At 44.2% G+C, this 23,345-nt stretch overlaps 1 protein-coding gene across 6 annotated transcripts in view; it reads right to left on the bottom strand.

Moving 5' to 3' along the window:
- LOC137434823 (C-Maf-inducing protein) overlaps positions 1–23,345 on the bottom strand; it is a 239,688-nt gene that overhangs the window by 194,675 nt on the left and 21,668 nt on the right. For 3 of the 6 annotated variants that reach the window (XM_078785034.1, XM_068127950.2, XM_068127952.2), the window contains exons 2-3: positions 3,360–3,485; positions 3,113–3,163 (exon numbers count right to left, since the gene is read on the bottom strand). In XM_078785034.1, coding sequence (XP_078641160.1) covers positions 3,113–3,163; positions 3,360–3,485 — 177 coding nt within the window. Of the gene's footprint in view, positions 1–3,112; positions 3,164–3,359; positions 3,519–23,345 lie in introns of those variants that run through there. The other 3 variants (XM_078785033.1, XM_078785031.1, XM_078785032.1) reach the window with 1 other exon arrangement.

Here is a 23,345-nt window from a genome sequence, read left to right as displayed (position 1 = left end):
GCAAAATGTGCGTTTTTTGTCATAACTCGGTCAATTCTTATCCGATTTGCATGAAATCAGCACCAAACTGTTCACTGTTCTGTTCCCTACACTCCCATGCCAAGTACAGAACAGTAGCTGCGGCGAAGGTATGCGCTCTACCGAGTGCCCGTTCTAGTTTATCCATTGTTAGAACGTTGTCATGAAACGTTTTCAATCAAGATGGCATTCAATTTTAAGATACTCGTATAGAATGAGGAGATTAGTTTCACAAGCTAAAGCTACAATCACTTTACCATCTCCAATATCAGCTGTTGTAGAGTTTGATTTTCCAAGTGGAATGCATGTCGGGATATATAAGCAACAACGCCTGCTGGTTGTGTCTCATTAGACATCAGTCTTCAGACTTATTCTGATGATATGATGTCCTTGTGACAAGCAGGCCGTGTGTGCCGGTACCCCAGCAAACCCTCCCCTCAAATGTGTTCAAGTGGGAAATGGATTTTGAGAAATGTCTGATGCACATCTCAGGCCAATTCAACAACTGTCTCAGGCCAATTCATCAACATCAAGTGACAAAGTCCGCTTAAATCCTTCCTCTTCTCCAATGTCTTGATCTCGGATCATCTACTTGGATTCAGACCAGGTCACTCTACTTTGGACATGCTGCTTCTGCTGGATGGAAGTCCTCAACGCCAAACAGGAAATCAGAGCTGTCTCACTTGCTATATCTCGTGCCCTCGATAAGGTTTGGCACCCCGGCCTCCTCACTAAACTATCCTCTTACTCTCCTCTTATGGTATCCATGGAAATCTCCACTCATGGCTGGTGGACTTCCTCACCTGTTGTAGTCAACGGTTGGCCATGAATAGAATGCTCTCATCGACTCTTCCTGTCCAGGCTGGAGTTCCTCAAGGCACTGTGCTTTTTCTTGTCTTCATCAATGATCTCTCCGACTCTCTATAAAATTCTCTCTATCTTTTTGCTGATGAATCCACTCTCTGCCGCTCCATATCTCAACCCTCAAATTGGCAGGCAGCAGCCTCTTAACTCTCTGCAGACCTGGACAAAATCATAAACTGGTCAAACAAGTGGAACATGTCTTTCAATCCTAAAAATCTCACACTCTCACTATGTATCTCCGAAAACACTGTCTGGAAAACCCTCCCATCTACTTTCTGAATAATCCTCTCCAGGAAGTTCTGTCACTCAAGCTCTTGGGTCTCACTATCTGCCATGATCTTTCATGGGAAAACCACATTTCCAATCTGTCCTCCAAAGCCAGTGGCCGACTGGGCATCCTCCGTCGTACGAAGTCCTTCCTTGGCACACCTGAGCTCCTCACCACATACAAGGCTTTCATCTGCAGCTCAATGGAATACTGTTCTGCCCTCTGGGCTGCTGCTCCTGCCTCACACCTAGCTCGGCTTCACGTGGTTGAAACCAAAGCTTTCAGAATCATTGGAATCTCCCGCGATGAAACTGATTCTGAGGGCCTTTCACTCAATCACCGCAGGCAGGTTGGTGGTCTTTCTGTCTTCTACCGACTCCCCTCTGGCATTTGGTCCCCCTGCTCTCTCTGGGCTCTGTCCCCCAAATATTCCTGCAGGTCACACAAGATCTGCCAGCAACCCTTTTCTGGTGAACTTCCCAAAATCAAGACTCTCTATTCACCTTCACTCTTTCATTCCTCTTTTCTCCCGCCCCTGGAACAAACTCTCACACTGTCTTCAATCCCTCTCCTCCGTCCAGGTCTTCAAAACAGCTGTTCACCACCATCTCTTATCTTTCCCCATTCAAAACCTTGATCTTTTCTACCCCCGCTAATTCACCCCAATCCCACCTCCTTCAAATTCCCCGTTTTCATTAAAATCAAAGCTGACTGTTCGCCTCTTTTATTCCCCGCTTCTTTCGTATATGGAACCACCTTGCGGAGGCCGTTCTTTCGCACTCTTCCATGCAGGGCTTCAAGCAGGCAATGCACGACCACCTCATGTCATCCCCCATCCTAACCCATGATCTTTATTCCTCCATATTAACCCTTCCTAAACCAAGCCTCCTACTCGCTGATTTCAGTGTTTCCTCCCCTTCTCTCTTTCTTCTCTCTTCTCTCTTTTCCACCCAGAAATTTCTCTCTTTCCTCTCACGCTCTCTTCTTTCCTCTTTATTCACTACATCATTTAAATTTCATTCATTCATTTAAAAATATTCTTGTGACTTTGCCAGGGTTTCCCTCTGTGTCAGAAAGAACCTTTTGCTCCAACAAGGTGAGTGCAAATTGGCTCAGGAGGTCCCAGTGTTAAAATCATTAAATAAGGGATATTTGTGGTCAGTGTGGAAATGTCAAAATAACTGCATAAATAAACATATAACATCTGTTGAGTTAATGTTTAAACCTGTCATCCATTCGGTCCATTTCCACCCAGAAATTGTCAAGTGTGGCTTTCATTCATTCAGAAAACATTCACACATTCCCAAAGCAAATGATCTATACACAAAGAATTAAGTTAAGCACCCCCACACAAAGAATTAAGTTAAGCACCCCCTAATCCTGTCCTGAACCTGAACCCCCTCGAGCACGTTTGGGACATGTTGGGACGACAAATTGCGAAGATGGTCCCTCCAATAGCCAATCTGGATGAATTGGAACGTGCATTACATCGGGAATGGAACAACCTGCCACAGCAACGCATACGACGGCTTACAGGGTCTATGAGACGTAGGGTTGAGTCAGTGATCCGATCACGTGGGTCCTACACACGTTATTGACGCAAAGATCGCTAGAGGTCTTCTCAGAACAATGACTGTACGTTAGAAAACATAAACGTCATCCACACTGTCCGTGATGGACCTATAGCTCCATACTTAAATTGAGGTGAAAATATGCCTAAAATTCCCAAAAATTTTCACCTTAAATTATTCAGAATAAAATATTGAAAACGGCATGATTGTTATGTTTTTATGTGACCATAATATCACTTCTCCAGAAAATATAGCAATATCATGGGTATATTACACTGTTTTGACGACAACAAACTTGTAATGTGCGAGGTTGTAAAAAAACGGGGGGGGTGCTTAACTTAATTCTTTGTGTATATATGAAAAAGGAAGTATTAAAGGTCATATCACTTACCATCCATTGCACAGAGTGGAACCACTGCTCTTTCAAATGGTTGTTAACTGCCTGTGGTTGGTGGGCACACGAATAAATGAGGCACCGCAGACCAAAGACACATGACTTAGTCAGCTAGCTCATACAGGTTACGGTCCACACAAGGGTTAAGGTCACAGCATTAGCATGCAAAGAAGAGGGCCCAGCCAAATGATGCCGTACGTTTTAACGATGTTTCTGCAGTCAGAGTAAGATCAACCATGCCTACCTGCAGCAGTACGGTCCCGCGTGGCACACATAGGCGTACGCAGTATTTTGGTGCCCCCTCCCATGTGAGTATCTGCACATCTTCCATATCACTGTATTGGATTGGATTTGAAAGGTACCCACAGGGCTGCTCGGACAACGTCATGGACAAGGGAAGGATGTACAAAGGACCGGCACAAGAGATCAGGACATTTAATATCATCCAGAGCAGGAGTTCTGATTCCAAAGTAAATTTTGAATGAAAAAAAGTTTAAAACATCTTTTACAAATGAATGTTTTGTTTGTTTTATTGCGTTTTTCAGAAGCGGTTCATCATCAACTAGAATCGCACTCAGTAGAGCGTAGACCTCTGCCAGGCTGAACAGTATAGGTTTTGTATCCCACTGATAGGCCGGATCTGGATTCACACATGAACCAAAATCTAATCGGCTTGTTCTTGTCACATACCCAGCTCATCCACCTAGTTTTATCACAAGTCGTCCACAACTTTTTTAAATACCATGCTATATATCGTTTTTGGTCACTCAATGGTGAAGAATCAAATAAGAAATTAAAAAATTCTCGTATCCAGATCCGTATTAGCATCTCCACCAAAATCGAATCTTCCTTGTCGCACACCCAATCTGTCCACCCACGTTTCATCCGAATCCATTTACAACTTTTTGAGATATCGTGTTATATATATATACATACAGTCACGTGAAAACGTAACTACACCCCGTGTAAAGTTTCGACTTTTTCAACATATTTCAACATACAGCTATTTGATCTTCATTTAAACAATATTGATAGATAAAGGTGATATAATATAACAAATATCATGAAACATTTACATTTTGTAGTCCATTGTATAATTTAAATAAACATAAATGCAAATTTCGCGTGTGGAAAAAGTAAGTACACCCTTGGCTCCAATAGGTGGTATTGCCCCCTTTGGCAGAAACAACCTCAAGTGGGCGTTTCTTATAACTGTTTACCTGTCTCTGACATCGACTGGGAGAAATTTTTTCCCACTCCTCCATGCAGAATTCTTTCAGCTGTGCGATGTTTGAGGGGTTTTTTGCATGCACAGCTCGTTTCAACCCCCCCACCTCCCCCACCCCCCCCACCCCCCCACAACATCTCGATGGGATTTAGATCCGGGCTTTGACTTGGCCATTCCAGAACCCTCCATTTCTTTCTTTTCAGCCATTCCTTGGTGGATTTACTGGTATGTTTAGGGTCATTGTAATGTTGCAAGGTCCACCTTCGGTTGAGCTTCAACTTTCCGACAGATGGCCTCACATTATCCTCAAGCACCCTCTGGTACAATGAAGAATTCATAGTGGATTACATGATGGTGAGCTGCCCAGGCCCTGATGCAGCAAAGCTGCCCCAAACCATAATATTTCCACCACCATGCTTTACAGTTGGTCTCAGGTTCTTGTGGTCAAATGCTGTCTTTGGTTTTCGCCAAACACGTCTTCTGGTACTGTGGCCAAATAGCTCTACCTTTGACTCATCTGTCCAGAGCACATTGTTCCAGAAGTGCTGGTCTTTGCCTCGGTGTTCATTGGCAAACTTTAGTCTTGCCCTGATGTTCTTTCTGGATAGCAAAGGTTTCCTCCTGGCACACCTCCCATGTAGATCAAATTTGTGCAGCCTCTTTCTAATGGTAGACTCGTGCACTTTGACATCAACGGTGGCAAGAGCTACCTGTTGGTCCCGTGTTGACATTCTGGATTCTTAGAGACTTCTTTCAACATCTTGCGGTCTGCTCTCGGGCTGAACTTGCTGGGGCGGCCTGGCCTGAACAAGTTGGCCGTTGTTTGGAATCTTCTCCACTTGTAGATGATCTTCCGGACAGTCGAATGATTGATTTCAAATTGTTTGGAGATCTTTTTAAATCCCTTCCCAGACTCGTAGGCATCTATAACCTTCTTTCTGAAGGCCTCAGAGAGCCCTTTTGATCTAGGCATGGTGACGCCACACACTTCAACAACAAAGAGCAAACCAAACTAAATGTCTGAGGTTTAAATAAGACAGGTTCCTCCAAGATCCTCTCTAACGATGTTCTTATCATTTGCACCTGAGCTGGTGCACCTGGTTCTAATTTTAGGTATTTGAAGTCGTGATAAATGTAGGGGTGTACTTACTTTTTCCACATGCGAAATTTGCATTTATGTTTATTTAAATTATACAATGGACTTCAAAATGTAAATGTTTCATGATATTTGTTATATTATATCACCTTTATCCATCAACATTGTTGAAATGAAGATCAAATAACTGTATGTTGAAATATGTTGAAAAAGTCAAAACTTTACATGGGGTGTACTTACTTTTTCACATGACTGTATGTATATAGTTTTTCGTGGAATGAAGAATCACTTAAATTGATAGTATCTGTATCCGGATCTCCACCAACATCTAATCATTTCGTCCATGTCACATACCCAACCTCTCCATCAAATTTCGTCCAAATCCGTCCACAACTTTTCGAGATATCCTGTTCACAGACAAACAAACAAACAAGAAGATGTCGTGCAGAGCACGATACTTGCAAAATCCACCCCCATACCGCAAAAACGTTGCCCTTGATTCGGCAAATTGTCCATTTCATCAAGATTAAAATTGACGATCTTGATCAAAGCTCAGGTCAATAGGATGAAAAGTGACGATTTTTCAGATGAAAATTGATGATTTTAGAAGTTTGACTTAGAGTTGACCTTTGACCTTTTGACCTCAAAAGTGGTTTGTTTCCCAATTCAGTGAAGCGCTATGCAAATGCTGTTAAATTTTAAAGTCAATCGGATGAAAATTGATGATTTTGGAAGTTTGCCTTGAGTTGACCTTTGACCTTTTGACTTCAAAAATAGTTCGTTTCCCAATTTAGTGACTCAATCTACTAATGCTGTTCAATTTTCAAGTCAATCAGATGAAAAATGGCGATTTTCGAAATTTAACCTCCAGATGACCTTTGACCTCAAAATCAAAAGGCTTCTCGATTTTGACGACCCCTACAACTTGGTGAAGTTTCATGCCGGTGACAAACAAACAGACAGAATAACAAACGCAACCGATCAATATACTTGAAAAATCTTCGATTTTGCAAGTAAAAATAAATATGTCGTGCACAGCACGATACTTGCGAGATCCCGAGAATACGTTGTTGACGTTTGGCCTATGTTGATCTCAAAAATCGTTGGTGGTTGAATTAAGTAACCGGATATGCAAATCCTGTTCAAATTTCAAGTCAATCAGATGAAAATTGAGGATTTTAAAAACTTCACCTCAGTTGTTGACCTTTGGCCTATGTTGACCGTTTGGCCTATGATGACTTCAAAAAAAATTGGTGGTTGAATTCAGTGATTTGATATGCAAATCCTCTTCAGATTTCAAGTCAATTGGATGAAAATTGAGCATTTTAGAAATTTGACAAAGTTGTTGACCTTTGGCCTTGATTGCCTTTTTGACCTTTTGACCTCAAAATCAATAGGCTTCTTGCTTATGACCAACCCTCCCATTTGGTGAAGTTTCATAAAGACCGGTTTAAAACTGTGACCTGTAGTAGATTGATATACAAACAGGCAGACAGACAAACAGAGACAAGCAAAGACAGAATAACGCACAAGACCAACCAATAAACTTGAAAAATCTTCGATTTTCACAAGTAACCAGAAAAATGTCGTGTGGAGTACGATACTTGCAAAATCCCAAAAACAAATTTGACTTCAAAAATAATTGGTGGTTGAATTCAGTGATCTGATATGCAAGTCCTCTTCAAATCTCAAGTCAATCAGATGAAAATTGAGGATTTTACAAGTTCCACCTAAGTTGTTGGCCTTTGGCCTATGCTGACCTCAAAATAATTGGCAGTTAATTACATGACCAAATGTGCAAATCTTCATTTGAATACAGATTTGAATCCATCCGATTGCTCTTTGAAGGTGTCACCTATTAGTCCTACGCATGTGTAAAACATGGTGTCAGAAGTTAAGAACCTTGTTGCCATTTACACCGATTGATTCCAATTCCTTGCTTTCAAATTGTCGCGTCGCTCGCCTGTCTGGCAGTGCGGATACTTCGACATGATCCAGGGCGACCACACCCACAGGTGCATCAGTAGTCTGTGGCATGCCAGCAGCAGCGCTTCCAGACAAACAAACAGAGACAGGCAAAAACAGAATAACGCACAAGACCATCCAATATACAACTATAAATCCCAAATGAGCCTTCCTGGTTGACTCCCTGTTCTCATGACATGCACGCAACTGGCCTTCCTGGTGCTTTAAAGAAGTGGAGGGAGAGCATGGAGTTATAATTGGATCCCACCATGGCAGGATTACCAGAGGAGAAGAAAGTGAAGATGGTTCATTACCTCATTGGGACTCAAGGTAGGAAAATATAAAATACCATGTCCCTGGAATACGGGGACAGGCCCAGTGTCGAACAAGTAATGGAGGCATTCGACAAGCATTGTAATCCTTATCCCAATACGACTGTGCAGTATTATAAGTTCCTCACGAGAGAACAGCATCGAGGCGAGAATGCAGATGCATAAGTGAAAGGCTTGTTTTTTGTGTAGAAAGTCGAGGCTCGTGTACGAGCTAACACATACAGTCACGTGAAAAAGTAAGTACACCCCATGTAAAATTTTGACTTTTTCAACATATTTCAACATACAGTTATTTGATCTTCATTTCAACAATATTGATAGATAAAGGTGATATAATATAACAAATATCATGAAACATTTACATTTTGTAGTCCATTGTATAATTTAAATAAACGTAAATGCAAATTTCGCATGTGGAAAAAGTAAGTACACCCTTGGCCCTAATAGGTGGTATTGCCCACTTTGGCAGAAACAACCTGTCAAATAACGCACAAAGGGAAGGTTGGGGTTGGGGTAGACGTTTCTTATAACTGTCTACCAGTCCCTGACATCGACTGGGAGAAATTTTTGCCCACTCCTCCATGCAGAATTCTTTCAGCTGTGCGATGTTTGAGGGGTTTCTTGCATGCACAGCTCGTTTCAAATCCCCCCCACAACATCTCGATGGGATTTAGATCCGGGCTTTGACTTGGCCATTCCAGAACCCTCCATTTCTTTCTTTTCAGCCATTCCTTGGTGGATTTACTAGTATGTTTTGGGTCGTTGTCATGTTTCAAGGTCCACCTTCGGTTGAACTTCAACTTTCCGACAGATGGCCTCACATTATCCTCAAGCACCCTCTGGTACAATGAAAATTCATAGTGGATTATATGATGGTGAGCTGCCCAGGCCCTGATGCAGCAAAGCTGCCCCAAACCATAATATTTCCACCACCATGCTTTACATTTGGTATCAGGTTCTTGTGGTCAAATGCTGTCTTTGGTTTTCGCCAAACATGTCTTCTGGTACTGTGGCCAAATAGCTCTACCTTTGACTCATCTGTCCAGAGCACACTGTTCCAGAAGTGCTGGTCTTTGCCTGGGTGTTCATTGGCAAACTTTAGTCTTGCCCTGATGTTCTTTCTGGACAGCAAAGGTTTCCTCCTGGCACACCTCCCATGTAGATCAAATTTGTGCAGCCTCTTTCTAATGGTAGACTCGTGCACTTTGACATCAACAGTGGCAAGAGCTACCTGTAGGTCCCGTGATGACATTCTGGGGTTCTTAGAGACTTCTTTCAGCATCTTGCGGTCTGCTCTCGGGCTGAACTTGCTGGGGCGGCCTGGCCTGAACAAGTTGGCAGTTGTTTGGAATCTTCTCCACTTGTAGATGAGCATCCGGACAGTCGAATGATTGATTTCAAATTGTTTAGAGATCCTTTTAAATCCCTTCCCAGACTCGTAGGCATCTATAACCTTCTTTCTGAAGGCCTCAGAGAGCTCTTTTGATCTCGGCATGGTGACGCCGCACACTTCAACAACAAAGAGCAAACCAAACTAAATGTCTGAGGTTTAAATAAGACAGGTTCCTCCAAGATTCTCTCCAACGATGTTCTAATCATTTGCACCTGAGCTGGTGCACCTGATTCTAATTCTAGGTATTTGAAGTAGTGATAAATGTAGGGGTGTACTTACTTTTTCCACATGTGAAATTGGCATTTATGTTTATTTAAATTATACAATGGACTACAAAATGTAAATGTTTCCTGATATTTGTTATATTATATCACCTTTATCTATCAATATTGTTGAAATGAAGATCAAATAGCTGCATGTTGAAATATGTTGAAAAAGTCAAAACTTTACATGGGGGTGTACTCACTTTTTCACATGACTGTATAGCATATGCAGTGCATTCAGAAAGTATTCAGACCCCTTCACCTTTTTCACATTTCGTTATGTTGCAGCCTTATGCTGAAATCGTTTAAATTCATTTTTTCCCTCATCAATCTACACTCAATACCCCATAATGACAAAGAGAAAACAGGATTTTAGAAAGTTTTGCAAATTTATTAAAAAGAAAAAACTGAAATATCACATTGACATAAGTATTCAGACCCTTTGCTATGACACTTGAAATTTAGCTCAAGTGCCTCCCATTTCTCTTGATCATCTTTGAGATGTTTCTGCACCTTCATTGGAGTCCACCTGTGGTAAATTCAATTGATTGGACATGATTTGGAAAGGCACACACCTGTCTATATAAGGTCTCACAGCTGACAATGCATATCAGAGCAAAAACCAAGCCATGAGGTCGAAGGAACTGCCTGCAGAGCTCAGAGACAGGATTGTGTCGAGGCACAGATCTGGGGAAGCCTACAAAAAATTTCTGCTGCATTGAAAGTTCCCAAGAGCACAGTGGCCTCCATAATTCTTAAATGGAAGAAGTTTGGAACAACCAGGACTCTTCCTAGAGCTGGCCGCCTGGCCAAACTGAGCAATCGGGGGAGAAGGGCCTTGGTAATAGAGGTGACCAAGAACCCGATGGTCACTCTGGCTGAGCTCCAGAGATCCTGTGTGGAGATGGGAGAAACTTCCAGAAGGACAACCATCACTGCAACACTCCACCGATCTGGACTTTATGGCAGAGTGGCCAGACGGAAGCCTCTCCTCAGTGAAAGACACATGAAAGCCCACAGAATCTTGTTTCTCACAGTCTGAGAGTCCTTTAGGTGCTTTTTTGCAAACTCCAAGCGGGCTTTCATGTGTCTTTCACTGAGGAGACGCCCATCTCCACACAGGATCTCTGGAGCTCAGCCAGAGTGACCATCGGGTTCTTGGTCACCTCTATTACCAAGGCCCTTCTCCCCCGATTGCTCAGTTTGGCCGGGCGACCAGCTCTAGGAAGAGTCCTTGTTGTTCCTCTCAGAAGAGTAGGAAGAGTCCAACGATGATTTATTCCATGACCTTGCTGATGATTGGGAGGAGGCTGATTGGTCTGTAGTTGCAAGGATCTGTTTTTGCACCTTTTTTGTGTAAAGCGGTAATGTTGCCTGAATTCCAAGCAGGTGGCAGATGACCTTGAGCAAAAGAGAGGGTAAAGAGAGTGGAGGAGCAGGATTTTAGGACATGTGGGCTGATGTAGAAAGGTCCAGTTGAAGAGTCAGAGTCTAGTTTGACAGACACTTCTCCACCTTGTCAGGAGAGAAGGACACAGAGTTCAGGAGCAGCTGGGTACCATGGACGGGAGGAAGGGTTTGACAACTGAAGCTGAGATGGGATAAATCTGTGCATGAGAGAGAGCAAATTCCTTTGAAAAATTCCCCAGGATGATTTGATGTCAGAGACAATAGAGATGAGAGACGAGACTGGAAGTTTTGTGGCAGGTTGAAGACCATGCCAGTGGGCCTGAGTGAAATGCCAGAATCGTTGGCGCTGAGGAGGCTCTCTGAGAATGCCCAGAGAGATGTCCACTTTAACAAGGAAATGATCAGATGAACGGTTGGAGCAGAAGAAGAGAAGCAGACATTTGCAGGGAAGTTAGTCATAACCAATTCTAGAAGAGAAGATACTCCATTGACTAAGATCTGGGTCGGGAAATTGACAGATTGTGTCAGTCCCAATGAGTCACAGAAGTCCTTTGCTGAGGTGCCGTGGCTGGTGCGAGAGGTACCCACACCCAGCCAGCTGGCATGATGACAATTGAAGTCGCCACATTTGAGGAAGAGAGAGTTGGGATGAGTGGATAGAAGTTAGTCCATGTTGTCAGACAGCGAAATGTAAATGGAGTCATCACTGTTTGGAGGACGGTACAGAACACATATGAACAAAAGGTTGGAACGGAGGGAAAGCTGTAGACAGGGGTACTCCTGGGGGTGTGGTGGGGGAGAGGGCAGTGTAGGGGGAGTGAGGAAGAGAGTTTTTTAAATAAAGAGTGCAACTCCACCACCAGGACGAGGCTCAGCTCTATCATACCGGAGGAGGGAGTAACCAGGGAGAGATATTAAGGAATCAGAGACGTCTTGAAGGAGGAAATTTCTGTTAAGCAGATTATGTGTGGTTTATCAGTCGCAACATATATGGAGAGATCAGTCAGGTTTAAGCAAAGGCCCCTGTTGTTTGAGGTCCATACAATTAAAGAAGAGGGATGGGAGGCTTCGGGTACAAGAGAGGGGGAGGATGAGGAAGGCGAGGGAGAGGTCGCGAGAGTTGCGTGTACAAGCCAGCACATCTATCTTTGGGACCATCCTTGATTCCCTGAACAAGGATGGGACAATTTGTGGTATCCAAGGAACTGTCCGTAGAATGCCGAGATACAGTTGTGGCCAAAAATATTGGCACCATTGCACTTTTTTCAAATAACTCATAATGTTCTCTAAAATTAGTTGAAATTGACAAAAGTATTTTGTCTCTACAATTATCTTTTTCACTGTTAATATGACAGGCCTTTGTTTTTGATTCAGAACTTAATATATCCTTTTAAATCAGAAAATATAAAGAAATGGCATTGACAAAATTATTGACACCCCAGACTTAATATTTGGTAGCACAGCGTTTGGACAAAATAACTGCAGTCAAGGGCTTCCTATAGCCATGAATGAGCTTCCTCCACCTCTCTACTGGCAGTTTTGCCCACTCTTCTTGTGCAAACTGCTCCAGTTCTCCCAGATTTGAAGGGTACCTTCTTCCAACTGCTATTTTCAGATCTCCCCACAGGTGTTCAATGGGATTTAGATCTGGACTCATTGCTGGCGACTTCAGAACAGTTTAGCGTGTTGTCTTGAACCATTCCTGGGTGCTTTTTGAAGTGTGTTTGGGGTCATTGTCCTGCTGCAAGACCCATGACCTTCGACGGAGACCCAGCTTTCTGACACTGGGTTGAACATTGCGCTCCAAAATGTCTTGGTAATCTCCTGATTTCATGATGCCATGCACACATTCAAGGCACCCAGTGCCAGAGTCAGCACAGCAACACCAAAACATCACTGAACCTCCTCTATGTTTGACTGCAGGGAAGGTGTTCTTTTCTTTGAAGACTTAATTTTATTTTCTACAAAAATAGAGAGGATGTGCTTTACCAGAAAGCTCTAATTTGGTCACATCTGTCCACGGGACATTCTTCCAGAAGGATTTTGGCTTGTTCAGGTGTGTTTTGCAAACCTCCAGTCGGGCTTTCTTAAGTCTCTCTCAGCAGTGGGGTCCTCCTGGGTCTCCTACCAAAGAACCCCTTTCATTGAGATGGCGGCAGATGGTGCGAGTTGAAACTGTCGTATCTTGTGTCTGAAAGTCAGCTTGAATCTGTTTGTCAGTTGATCGAGGTGCTTTATCCACCATTTGAACAATCCTTCGCTACAATCTTCGATCAAGTTTTCTCTTGCGGCCACGTCCAGGGAGGTAGGCTACAGTGCCATGGGCCTTAAACTTCCTGATAGCATTGCATGTGGTGGACACGGGAACATCAACATCTCTGGAGACGGACTTGCAGCCTTGAGATTGTCCATGCTTGGCTACTATCTTGTGTCTGGTCTCCTCAGACAATTCTCTGGTTTTCTTTCTTTTCTCCATGCTCGTTGTGGTATACACAGTGACACAAATCAGCAGAATGACTCCTTTTCTCTATTCAAACTGGTTGAATGAGTGATTTTTATATTGCAGGCACTTGCAACTCACCACAGGTGAGTTCAATTCCAAAGTAAAAGAAAATCACCTGCTTGAAATATAATTATTTCCAACAACTTCTTAAAGGTGCCAATAATATTGTCCGGGCTATTTTAGGATATCTGGATGGAATAAGCTGTGATTTCGTATTTTTTTCAGCTCTTTTGTTTTGTTCAACTGCAAACCAAGGAAATACATATGTGGATGCCAAAATATTTTTTATTTCAAAAATTTTCTGGAAGAAATGGTGCATTATTTCAAAAAAGTGCAAGGGTGCCAATATTTGTGGCCACGACTAGAATTGTGAGGGATAAATCGAGGGAAAGGTATAAACAATTTTTAGAGTGTTGAAAGTTCCCACGAACACAGTGAGCTCCATCTTAAGGTAATGCAAAGAATATAGAACTACCAAGACTCTTCCTAGAGCTGGCCATCCGACCAAACTGAGCAGCAGAGAAGAATGACCTTGGCCAGGGAGGTAACGAAGAATCCAATGACCACTCTAACAAAACTCCAGAATTCTTTGGTTGACATGGGAGAACCTACAAGAAGACCAACAGTCGTTGCAGCACTTCACAAATCTAGGCTTTATGGGAGAGTGGCCAGATGGAAGCACATGAGAAAAAGGCACATGACAGCACACCTGGAGTTTGCAAAAAGGCACATGAAAGATTCTGAGCGCATAAGGCAAAATGTTCAGTTGTCTGATGAGACGAAAATTGAACTCCTTGGCCTGGATGCAAAATGAAAGCAAAGTCTGGTGGAAACCGAGCACATCTCATCACCCATCTAACACCATCCCTACCATGAAGCATAGTGGTGGCAGCATCATGCTATGGGGATGATTTTCAGCGGGAAGGATTGGGAGACTTGCAAGGATAGAAGGAACAATGAATGGAGCCAAATTCAGGCAAATCCTTGAGGAGAATCTGCTTCAGAGTGCAAATGACCTGAGACTGCGGTGAAGATTTACGTTCCAACAGAACAATGACCCCAAGCATACAGCCAAAGCAACACTGGAATGGCTTCACAACAAGAATGTGAAAGTCCTTGAGTGGCCCGGCCAATGCCCAGAATTGAATCCCATTGAGAATCTGTGGAAAAACGTGAAGATTGCTGCTCACCGACGCTCCCCATCCAACTTGACAGAGCTTTTTTTTTTTTTTTGTATACAAGATCGAGACTCGTGAAAGAGCGAACATTAATCACACAGAAAGACAAACGGACACATAAAACATATAACATCGGGAGCGGTAGACAAGATGGGGAGAGAGGGGGAAGGACACAAACACAACATTTGAGAGCAGGGACCGAGAGACATGGAGACATCGAGAGATCTGAGAGAGGGCGAGGGCTTTGGGGGGGGGCATGGGAAGGGGGCGGTGGGAGAGGTATAAAACATATGGACACTGCCAGGACTTCCAGGAAACAAGTTGGAATTTCAAACAAGGTGGATCTGGGGTGAATTAGCGGGGGTAGAAAAGATCAAGGTTTTGGATGGGGGATGGTGGTGGATAAGATAAGAGATGGTGGTGAACAGCTGTATTAAAGACCTGGAGGGAGGAGTGGGATTGAAGGGAGTGTGGGAGTTTGTTCCAGAGGCGGGAGAAAAGAGGAATGAAGGAGTGAAGGTGAGCAGAGAGTCGAGATTTTGGCAGTTTAACCATCAGAGGCTTGCTGGCAGATATTGTGCGACCTGTAGGAATATTTGGGGGACAGAGCACAGAGAGAGCTGGGGGAGCAAGGCCGGAGAGGAGTCGGTAGAAGACAGAAAGACCACCTACCTGCCTGCGGTGAGTGAGTGAAAGGCCCTCAGAGATAGCTTCATCGCGGGAGATTCCAATGATTCTGAAAGCTTTGGTTTCAACAGCGTGAAGCCGAGCTAGGTGTGAGGCAGGAGCACCAGCCAACAGGGGAGAACAGTATTCCATTGAGCTGCGGATGAAAGCCTTGTATGTGGTGAGGAGCTCAGGTGTGCCTAGGAAGAACTTCGCACGACGGAGGATGCCCAGTCGGCGACTGGCTTTGAAGCAAATCTGCAAGGCCGAATGGGAGAAACTCCCCAAATCCAGATGTGCAAAGCTGATACAGACAAAACCAAGAAGACTCAAAGCTGTAATCGCTGTTCAACGCACTTCTACCAAGTATTGACTCAGGGGGTTGAATACTTATATAAATTACATATTTCTGTATTTAATTTTGAATTGCAGACTTGGCATTTAATATGGAATATTTTTTTTGTGGGGGTGAACTTACTTTTCAAGATGTCTTAGAACCAAAAGTTCATTGGAATTATGTTGAAATTATTCTAGATTTTGTTAATGTGACCTTTAAAAGAAACAAAAACCACATTTGACATTTCGAAACAAATAAATTGATCCTTGAAAGTGATGTAAACTGATATCGAACTCAATTCAGGACAGTACTGTGTTAAACTTCTGTACGTTTTCCAGAAGTATCTCTTTATTTTGCACATTAGCCCAAATTTTTTTTAACAAAAACAAAAGTTAAATTACGACTCGGATTACGGACAGTAAAATTACAGTTCAGTCCTTCGTGTAACCCCCACAAGCATACAGGAGAGCACGTACACGTTGAGGCATGCTGTTCATGAGATTTGCCAAGGTTTGGACAGGAATCGCTTGCCATGCAGTGACAATAGCCTGCTGCAATTCACACACAGAGGTCGGCTGCTGGTCCAAGTGGTCGATTTGACGCGTTAATTCTGCCCACAAGTTCTCTATCGGATTCATATCCGGGGACATGGCAGGCCACTCCATATGCTCTACACCACGGTCAACAAGAAAGTGTTGGATCATGCGAGCACGATGAGGCCGTGCATTGTCATCTTGGAAGACAAAGTTTCCTCGAAAGGCTGCACGAGCAAATGGAAGCAATGTTTCTTCCAGAATGGCCCTGTACTTGAACTGGTTCAGGTTTGCATTCAGAACAACCAGGTCAGTTTTGCCCCCTGCATGAAAAGCAGCCCAAACGGTCACCCCACCACCTCCAGCTTGGACTCTTGGCACTATACAATCTTTGTTGTAGGCTTCATGCACTTGTCTGTGCACTCGGACGCGGCCATCTTGACGATAGACCAGAAATCTAGACTCGTCACTGAAGATCACGTGATTCCAGTGTCCTGGTTGCCATTGACGGTGCTCTCTGGCCCACTGCAATCGGCGCAGGCGGTGTTGTCTGGTCAGGCGTGGCTTTCTCAGGGGACGCCTGGCACGATAGCCTGCTTGAACCAGTCGTTGGTTGACTAGCCTTCTGGATACAGGCACATTTGTCAGTTGCTGCCACTCAGCCCTACGCCGATTAGCTGACTTGGTACGGCCATTGCAGACTAACCGGTGCAGCTGGCGATCATCCCTCCTTGTGGTTCTGCGGGGACGTCTTGGCCTCTGTATTGGATTAGGGACACCCCTCTGAGCATTTCGTTTCAGGATCTTTGACACCTGACCTTGAGTGATGCCATACTGCCGAGCAATAGCACGCTGTTTCATGCCGTAATTTCGTAAAGCCACCACTCCATGACAAACAGCATTGTCGAGTTGACGGACCATCTCCAGAGGAAGCGGCAATAACTTTTGGAGACGTGCAGCAGTTGTTTTCCACTAATACAGAACGCAACAACCCTTGTATAACCGGCTGTGAAGCCAATCATCAAATGCACCTGTCCGTACATTTTGCCACGCCACCTGTGATATAATCCTATTGTTGACTTCTTGCTGCGACAGACAATCAGTGACATGGTTCTTTTAACAAATAAATCACCAAAGTGTAAAAGAAACTCATCAGATTGATATACTGAGTTAAGAAAGTAAACCCAAGTCAAGAAAAAAAAAATATTCCATATTAAATGTCAAGTCTGTATTTTGTTAAAATTTCTAAACATAAAAATTCAATTTTGACATTATGGGGTATTCTGTGTCGATCAGTGACCAAAAAAATCTCTGTTTAATCCATTTTAAATTCAGGCTCAGCAGACCTTGAGGAAAGCTTATTTGCCAATGAAGCCATCTGGACATGGCACTTCATGGCCAATGAAGCCAAAGGATGTCAACATGCTGAACTGTGTTCCTTACTCCTGTAGCACTAGTCAGGATATAGCAGCACATACAAGCAACGATGGAACATTGCAGCTGCTGCAGCAAACGATTTGAGATGGATGGCCAGCAACAATCCGCTCTGTGTCTGAGGAAATTTGACCATACGATCGCGATGAGCTCACAACACAGCACGGACTTGTTTATCATGGTGAACGCCTCGTCGTGTCACAGTCTCTTTGCCTTGATCTTATGAAGTGTCTCCATTCAGATCACCTGGGCATGGAAAGCAGTTTAAGACAGGCTCGTGAGTGCATCTTCGAGCCTGGAATGAATGCCGATGTTCGGGACTTCATTCAGCGCAACGGCAGCCAAACAAACCAAGGAGACACTAAAGGTTGATGACATTTGGAACACCCATGGGAGAAACTGGCAGCAGACATACACTGCATGGCCAAAAGTATGTGGACACCCGAACATCACACCCATATGTGCTCGTCGAGCATCTCATTCCAAAATCATCGGTATTAATATGGAGTTGGTCCCCACCTTTGCTGCTATAACAGCCTCCACTCTTCTGGGAAGGCTTTCCACGAGATGTTGGAACATTGATGTGGGGATTTGCTTCCATTCAGCCACAAGAGCATTAGTGAGATCGGGCACTGATGTTGGGTGATTAGGCCTGGCTCGCAGTCGGTGTTCCAATTCATCCCAAAGGCGTTCGATGGGGATGAGGTCAGGGCTCTGTGCAGGCCAGTCAAGTTCTTCCACACCGATCTTGACAAACCATTTCTTTATGAACTTCGCTTTGTGCACGGGGGCAATATCATGCTGAAACAGGAAAGGGCCTTCCCATAACTGTTGCCACAAAGTTGGAAGCACACAATCGTCTAGAATGTCATTGTACGCTGTAGCGTTAAGATTTCCCTTCACTTGAACTAAGGGGCTTGGCCCGAACCATGAAAAACAGCCCTAGACCATTATTCCTCCTCCACCAAACTTTACGGTTGGCACTATGCATTCAGGCAGGTAGCGTTCTCCTGGCATCCGCCAAATCCAGATTCATCCATCGGACTGCCAGATGGTGAAGTGTGATTCATCACTCCAGAAAACGCGTTTCCACTGCTCCAGAGTTCAATGGCGGCAAGCCGACGCTTGGCATTGTACAATGCACATGGTGATCTTAGACTTGTGTGCGGCTGCTCGGCCATGGAAACCCATTTGATGAAGCTCCTGACAAACAGTTGTTGTGATGACGTTGCTTCCAGAGGCAGTTTGGAACTTGGTAGTGAGTATTGCAACCAAGGACAGATAATGTTTACACGCTACGAGCTTCAGCACTCAGCAGTCCCATTCTGTGAGCTTGTGTGGCCTACCACTTCGCGGCTGAGCTGTTGTTGCTCCTAGATGTTTCCACTTCACAATAACAGCACTTACAGTTGACCGGGGCAGCTCTAGCAGGGCAGAAATTTGATAAACTGACTTGTTGGAAATGTGGCATCCTATGACTGTGCCACATTGAAAGTCACTGAGCTCTCTGAGCTGAGTGAACACTAGCTACTGTTGTGCTCCCTGTTTCAGAACGGTCGTACCAAGTCAGAACATCTGACGGCTGTGCGTATCGTCGGGACAGACGGCATCTCGGGCAATCGAGGGGGACGATTGATGACATTAATGTGGGCGATGCTCTGTCTGAGGATGGTGAGGAACCTGCAGATGAGGTTTGTAACCACCCTACAGATGGTGGCATGTCTGATGGTCTGACCAGCTTTGAGACACCCCTGATCATGGGTGAATGCGAGTCCTCGCACTCCTCGGATTCAGTGATGAATAATGAACCCGGTTGGCAGACTTATACCCAGGCTTGCCAGGATGAATAATTTTGTCTGTGATCCATGAGATAGGGAACTTTGAACTCTTCATTAGATTTTTGTGCCTCCGTCGATGACGTCACCGTTGTCCATCTGTCCGTCCGTCTGTGATAGGTTTTCATTACTGCGATAACTTGAGAACGGTTGAAGGGATTTTAGTCAAACTTGGTGCAGGTATGTATAATGAGGTAAAGATGAACTGAATAGATTTTGGGATCATAGGGTTAAAGGTCAGAGGTCATGTTAGGTAAAAATAATGCCCCCGGCGACTGTCGGCCGAGGCATAAAAACCTTCACCACAATAACTTGTGAACCAGTGATGGGATTTTGAACAAACTTGGTATAAGTATGTGTGATGCAAAAATGAACTGATTACCTCCGCCACCAATGGTGGATGAAGGTTATGTTTTCACCCCTGTTTGTCTGTCCGTTTGTGAACAAGATATCTCAAAAAGTTGTGGACGTATTCGGACGAAATTTAGCAGAGATGTAGCACATGTCACAAGGAAGAAATGATTAGATTTTGGTGAAGATCCGGATTCGGATCCGGCTACGAGAATTTTAAAGTGATTCTTCACAATTGGGAGATCGGGCCAAAAACGATACAGAGCAGGATATCTCAAAAAGTTACGGATGGATTTGGACAAAACATGTTGGACAGGTTGTGTGTGTGACAAGGAAGAATCGATACAATGTTGGTGAAGATCAAGATCCGGATCCAGCTAGTGGAATTTTCGAAGTGATTCTTCACCATTGAGTGATCTCGCCAACCAGGCGGAGGTATGCTCTCTACTGAGTGCCGTTCTAGTTGGATTTTGCCATCAAGAGGTCAAAGATCAGAGGTCATGTCAGGTAAAAATGTGATAACATGAGAATAGCTGAATGGATTTAAATCAAACGTGGTACATATTTGTATAATTGTGTAATAATGTGGGTGGAAGCACGTCGGCCAACGTCGTGACGTCGAAGAGTGTCGTTTTAGTTTTATGGTTGTGTTTCGGTGTTGAATTCTTGTTAAAGGAAAGGAGATGTTACATTTTAGTGTTCCTATAACAGCAGGCGGCGCTGGGGCTTTATGTTGTGGACGTCACTGGGCAATGCATGCTGGGTATGGTGCACGGGATTGGAGCCTGCATGTTGGTACGTTGTGAGATTTTAATGCATATTGTCACGCAACTCCGATTAACATCAAAGTTGCGAATAGCCGATTACGAGGCTTTAAACTCCCGAGGCGAAAACTCAATAGCGGATTCCAATCAAGCACTTAAACGCGCGGAATGGCGGGACACAGCGAAAGCTCTGCAGCCTTACCTATTAAAATCAAACACCCAGGAAACTGCGTTCAGATATATACAAAAATAATACAAGGGTTTATTATGGAAAAACAAGGACAGGAAAATACGCGCCGGTAATAAGCTATTCTAAATCGGGATCCCGCACTCCAGACCTCAAATACAAAACCGGGGATTATGAATTACAAAAGAAACACGTCACGTCATGTACAGTGTACGCGGAGCTCAGGCTTATCTGTCTCTGTCGTCTTCTTGCAACATGGCCCCGCTCGGCCGCCACCAGGCCTTCTCCGACCGCCTCCGAGCACCACAGCAACGCAAAGGCCCGAGCCAACGCCCACTCCGTTCGCACACGAGGCCCCAAAAGCAGGACAGCAAGCTCCCCTCACGCCCTGAACTCGTCTTCAGGATCTCGGTCTGAACTGCTTGAACTTGATTATGGCACTCGTCAACTGCTCGTACGAACTGCACTCGTATCAACTCTCAAGTCAGGGCTCCGCTCTCATCTCAACCCACACCGGGACTGCTGAAAAATGGCGTCCTGCCCTCGATAATATCCCTGGCCGATGACGTCACATCGGCGCACTCCTCAGCCTATCAGAGCCTCACCCGGCTCGCCAAGGTCACGCCCTCTGCCGCTCTCTTCACTCCCGCTCCCGTCCCCCGACTCCGTGGTCACCGGTCATAGCATGTGGTATGCGAGGTTCGTAGGCACTGCGGAGGTGTAAACGGTGCCGGCCGATTATGGCGGTGTTCCAGCCCGATTTCTCGTCTATTCTCTTCCAAAGTCATGTCAAAGGGGAGGAATTATTTAATGTTGCACTAGGGACCTAACTAAGTGTTTATGTGGTTTGCAGTGCCATAATGGACAAAGGTTTGACTACTAGGTGAGACTCACAGGGCGTTATCTTTTAGTCCCTATCTAACTATCACACGAATCTCCTGGTAGATCCACAATTATACACCTTATCCCGACAAACGCCTAAACATGAAAAACTTATTACAGGTAGATTCCCTACCGCGACAGTCGAATACCTACCTATACAGATCTACCTAGCTCTAGATTTTGCTCTACTCCCAGACATAATATTATTGCTCTCCGGAAGTGTCGCCTATTATTCCTACACGTACAGACGACATTGTTTGTCCAAGTCTCCCTCTATTTTGTCCTTCAACTCCTCTGTTGGTGACCTGCGCCTCTCACAACTATTTATTTTGTCCTGTTGCATCCTGATCCGTTCAGTGTCCTTGCTCTTCCAGGATCCTTGACTGTATACAAAAAAACTGTCATCGGTTGGTAGCCATTGTGCATGGCATGCTTAATGCGCCTAATGAGTAATGGTCTCTTTCTCTGTTAAAGTTCCTTGAAAGGGAAGTCATCCATAAAATATTGTGAACCATGGTGACTGTCCATTTATTCGTCTGTCTCCGATTTATGGTGGCCGCTTTCCACGTTGTGTTTGAAAAGCTCAAAATTCGCTTTTGAAATTATGGGAGAACAGACTTGAATAATGTTGAGGTCAACTTTGGATTGAGAAGGAAGCAGTGAACCCTAATTTGGAAGAAGGGGGAGTGAACCCTGGTTTGAATTGATAAGTAAGTAGTGACACCTGATTTGGATTGAAAAGGGAGCAGTGAAACCTGATTTGGATTGATAAGGATGGAGTGAACCCCGATTTGGATTGATAAGGATGGAGTGAACCCTGGTTTGGATTGATAAGGATGGAGTGAAACCCGATTTGGATTGATAAGCAGTGAAACCTGATTTGGATTGATAAGGATGGAGTGAACCCCGATTTGGATTGATAAGGATGGAGTGAACCCCGATTTGGATTGATAAGGATGGAGTGAACCCCGATTTGGATTGATAAGGATGGAGTGAACCCCGATTTGGATTGATAAGGATGGAGTGAACCCTGGTTTGAATTGATAAGTAAGTAGTGACACCTGATTTGGATTGAAAAGGGAGCAGTGAAACCTGATTTGGATTGATAAGGATGGAGTGAACCCCGATTTGGATTGATAAGGATGGAGTGAACCCTGATTTGGATTGATAAGGATGGAGTGAACACTGATTTGGATTGATAAGCAGTGAAACCTGATTTGGATTGATAAGGATGGAGTGAACCCCGATTTGGATTGATAAGGATGGAGTGAACCCTGATTTGGATTGATAAGGATGGAGTGAAACCCGATTTGGATTGATAAGCAGTGAAACCTGATTTGGATTGAGAAGGAAGTAGTGACACCTGATTTGGATTGATAAGGCTGGAGTGAACCCCGATTTGGATTGATAAGGATGGAGTGAACACTGATTTGGATTGATAAGGATGGAGTGAAACCCGATTTGGATTGATAAGCAGTGAAAACTGATTTGGATTGATAAGGATGGAGTGAACCCTGATTTGGATTGATAAGGATGGAGTGAACCCCGATTTGGATTGATAAGGAAGTAGTGAACCCCAATTTGGATTGATAAGGATGGAGTGAACCCCAATTTGGATTGATAAGCAGTGAAAACTGATTTGGATTGATAAGGAAGCCGTGAACCCGGATTTTGATTGATAAGGATGGAGTGAACCCCGATTTGGATTGATAAGGATGGAGTGAACCCCGATTTGGATTGATAAGGATGGAGTGAACCCCGATTTGGATTGATAAGGATGGAGTGAACCCGGATTTGGATTGATAAGGATGGAGTGAACCCCGATTTGGATTGATAAGGATGGAGTGAACCCCGAATTTGGATTGATAAGGAT

This window comes from Myxine glutinosa, chromosome 9 (genome assembly GCF_964187855.1).
Source record: "Myxine glutinosa chromosome 9, kmMyxGlut1.1, whole genome shotgun sequence".
In the NCBI taxonomy this organism is placed as follows: domain Eukaryota; kingdom Metazoa; phylum Chordata; class Myxini; order Myxiniformes; family Myxinidae; genus Myxine; species Myxine glutinosa.
Note: the sequence above shows the minus strand (reverse complement) of the source record. Positions and strands in the feature narration are given on the sequence as shown.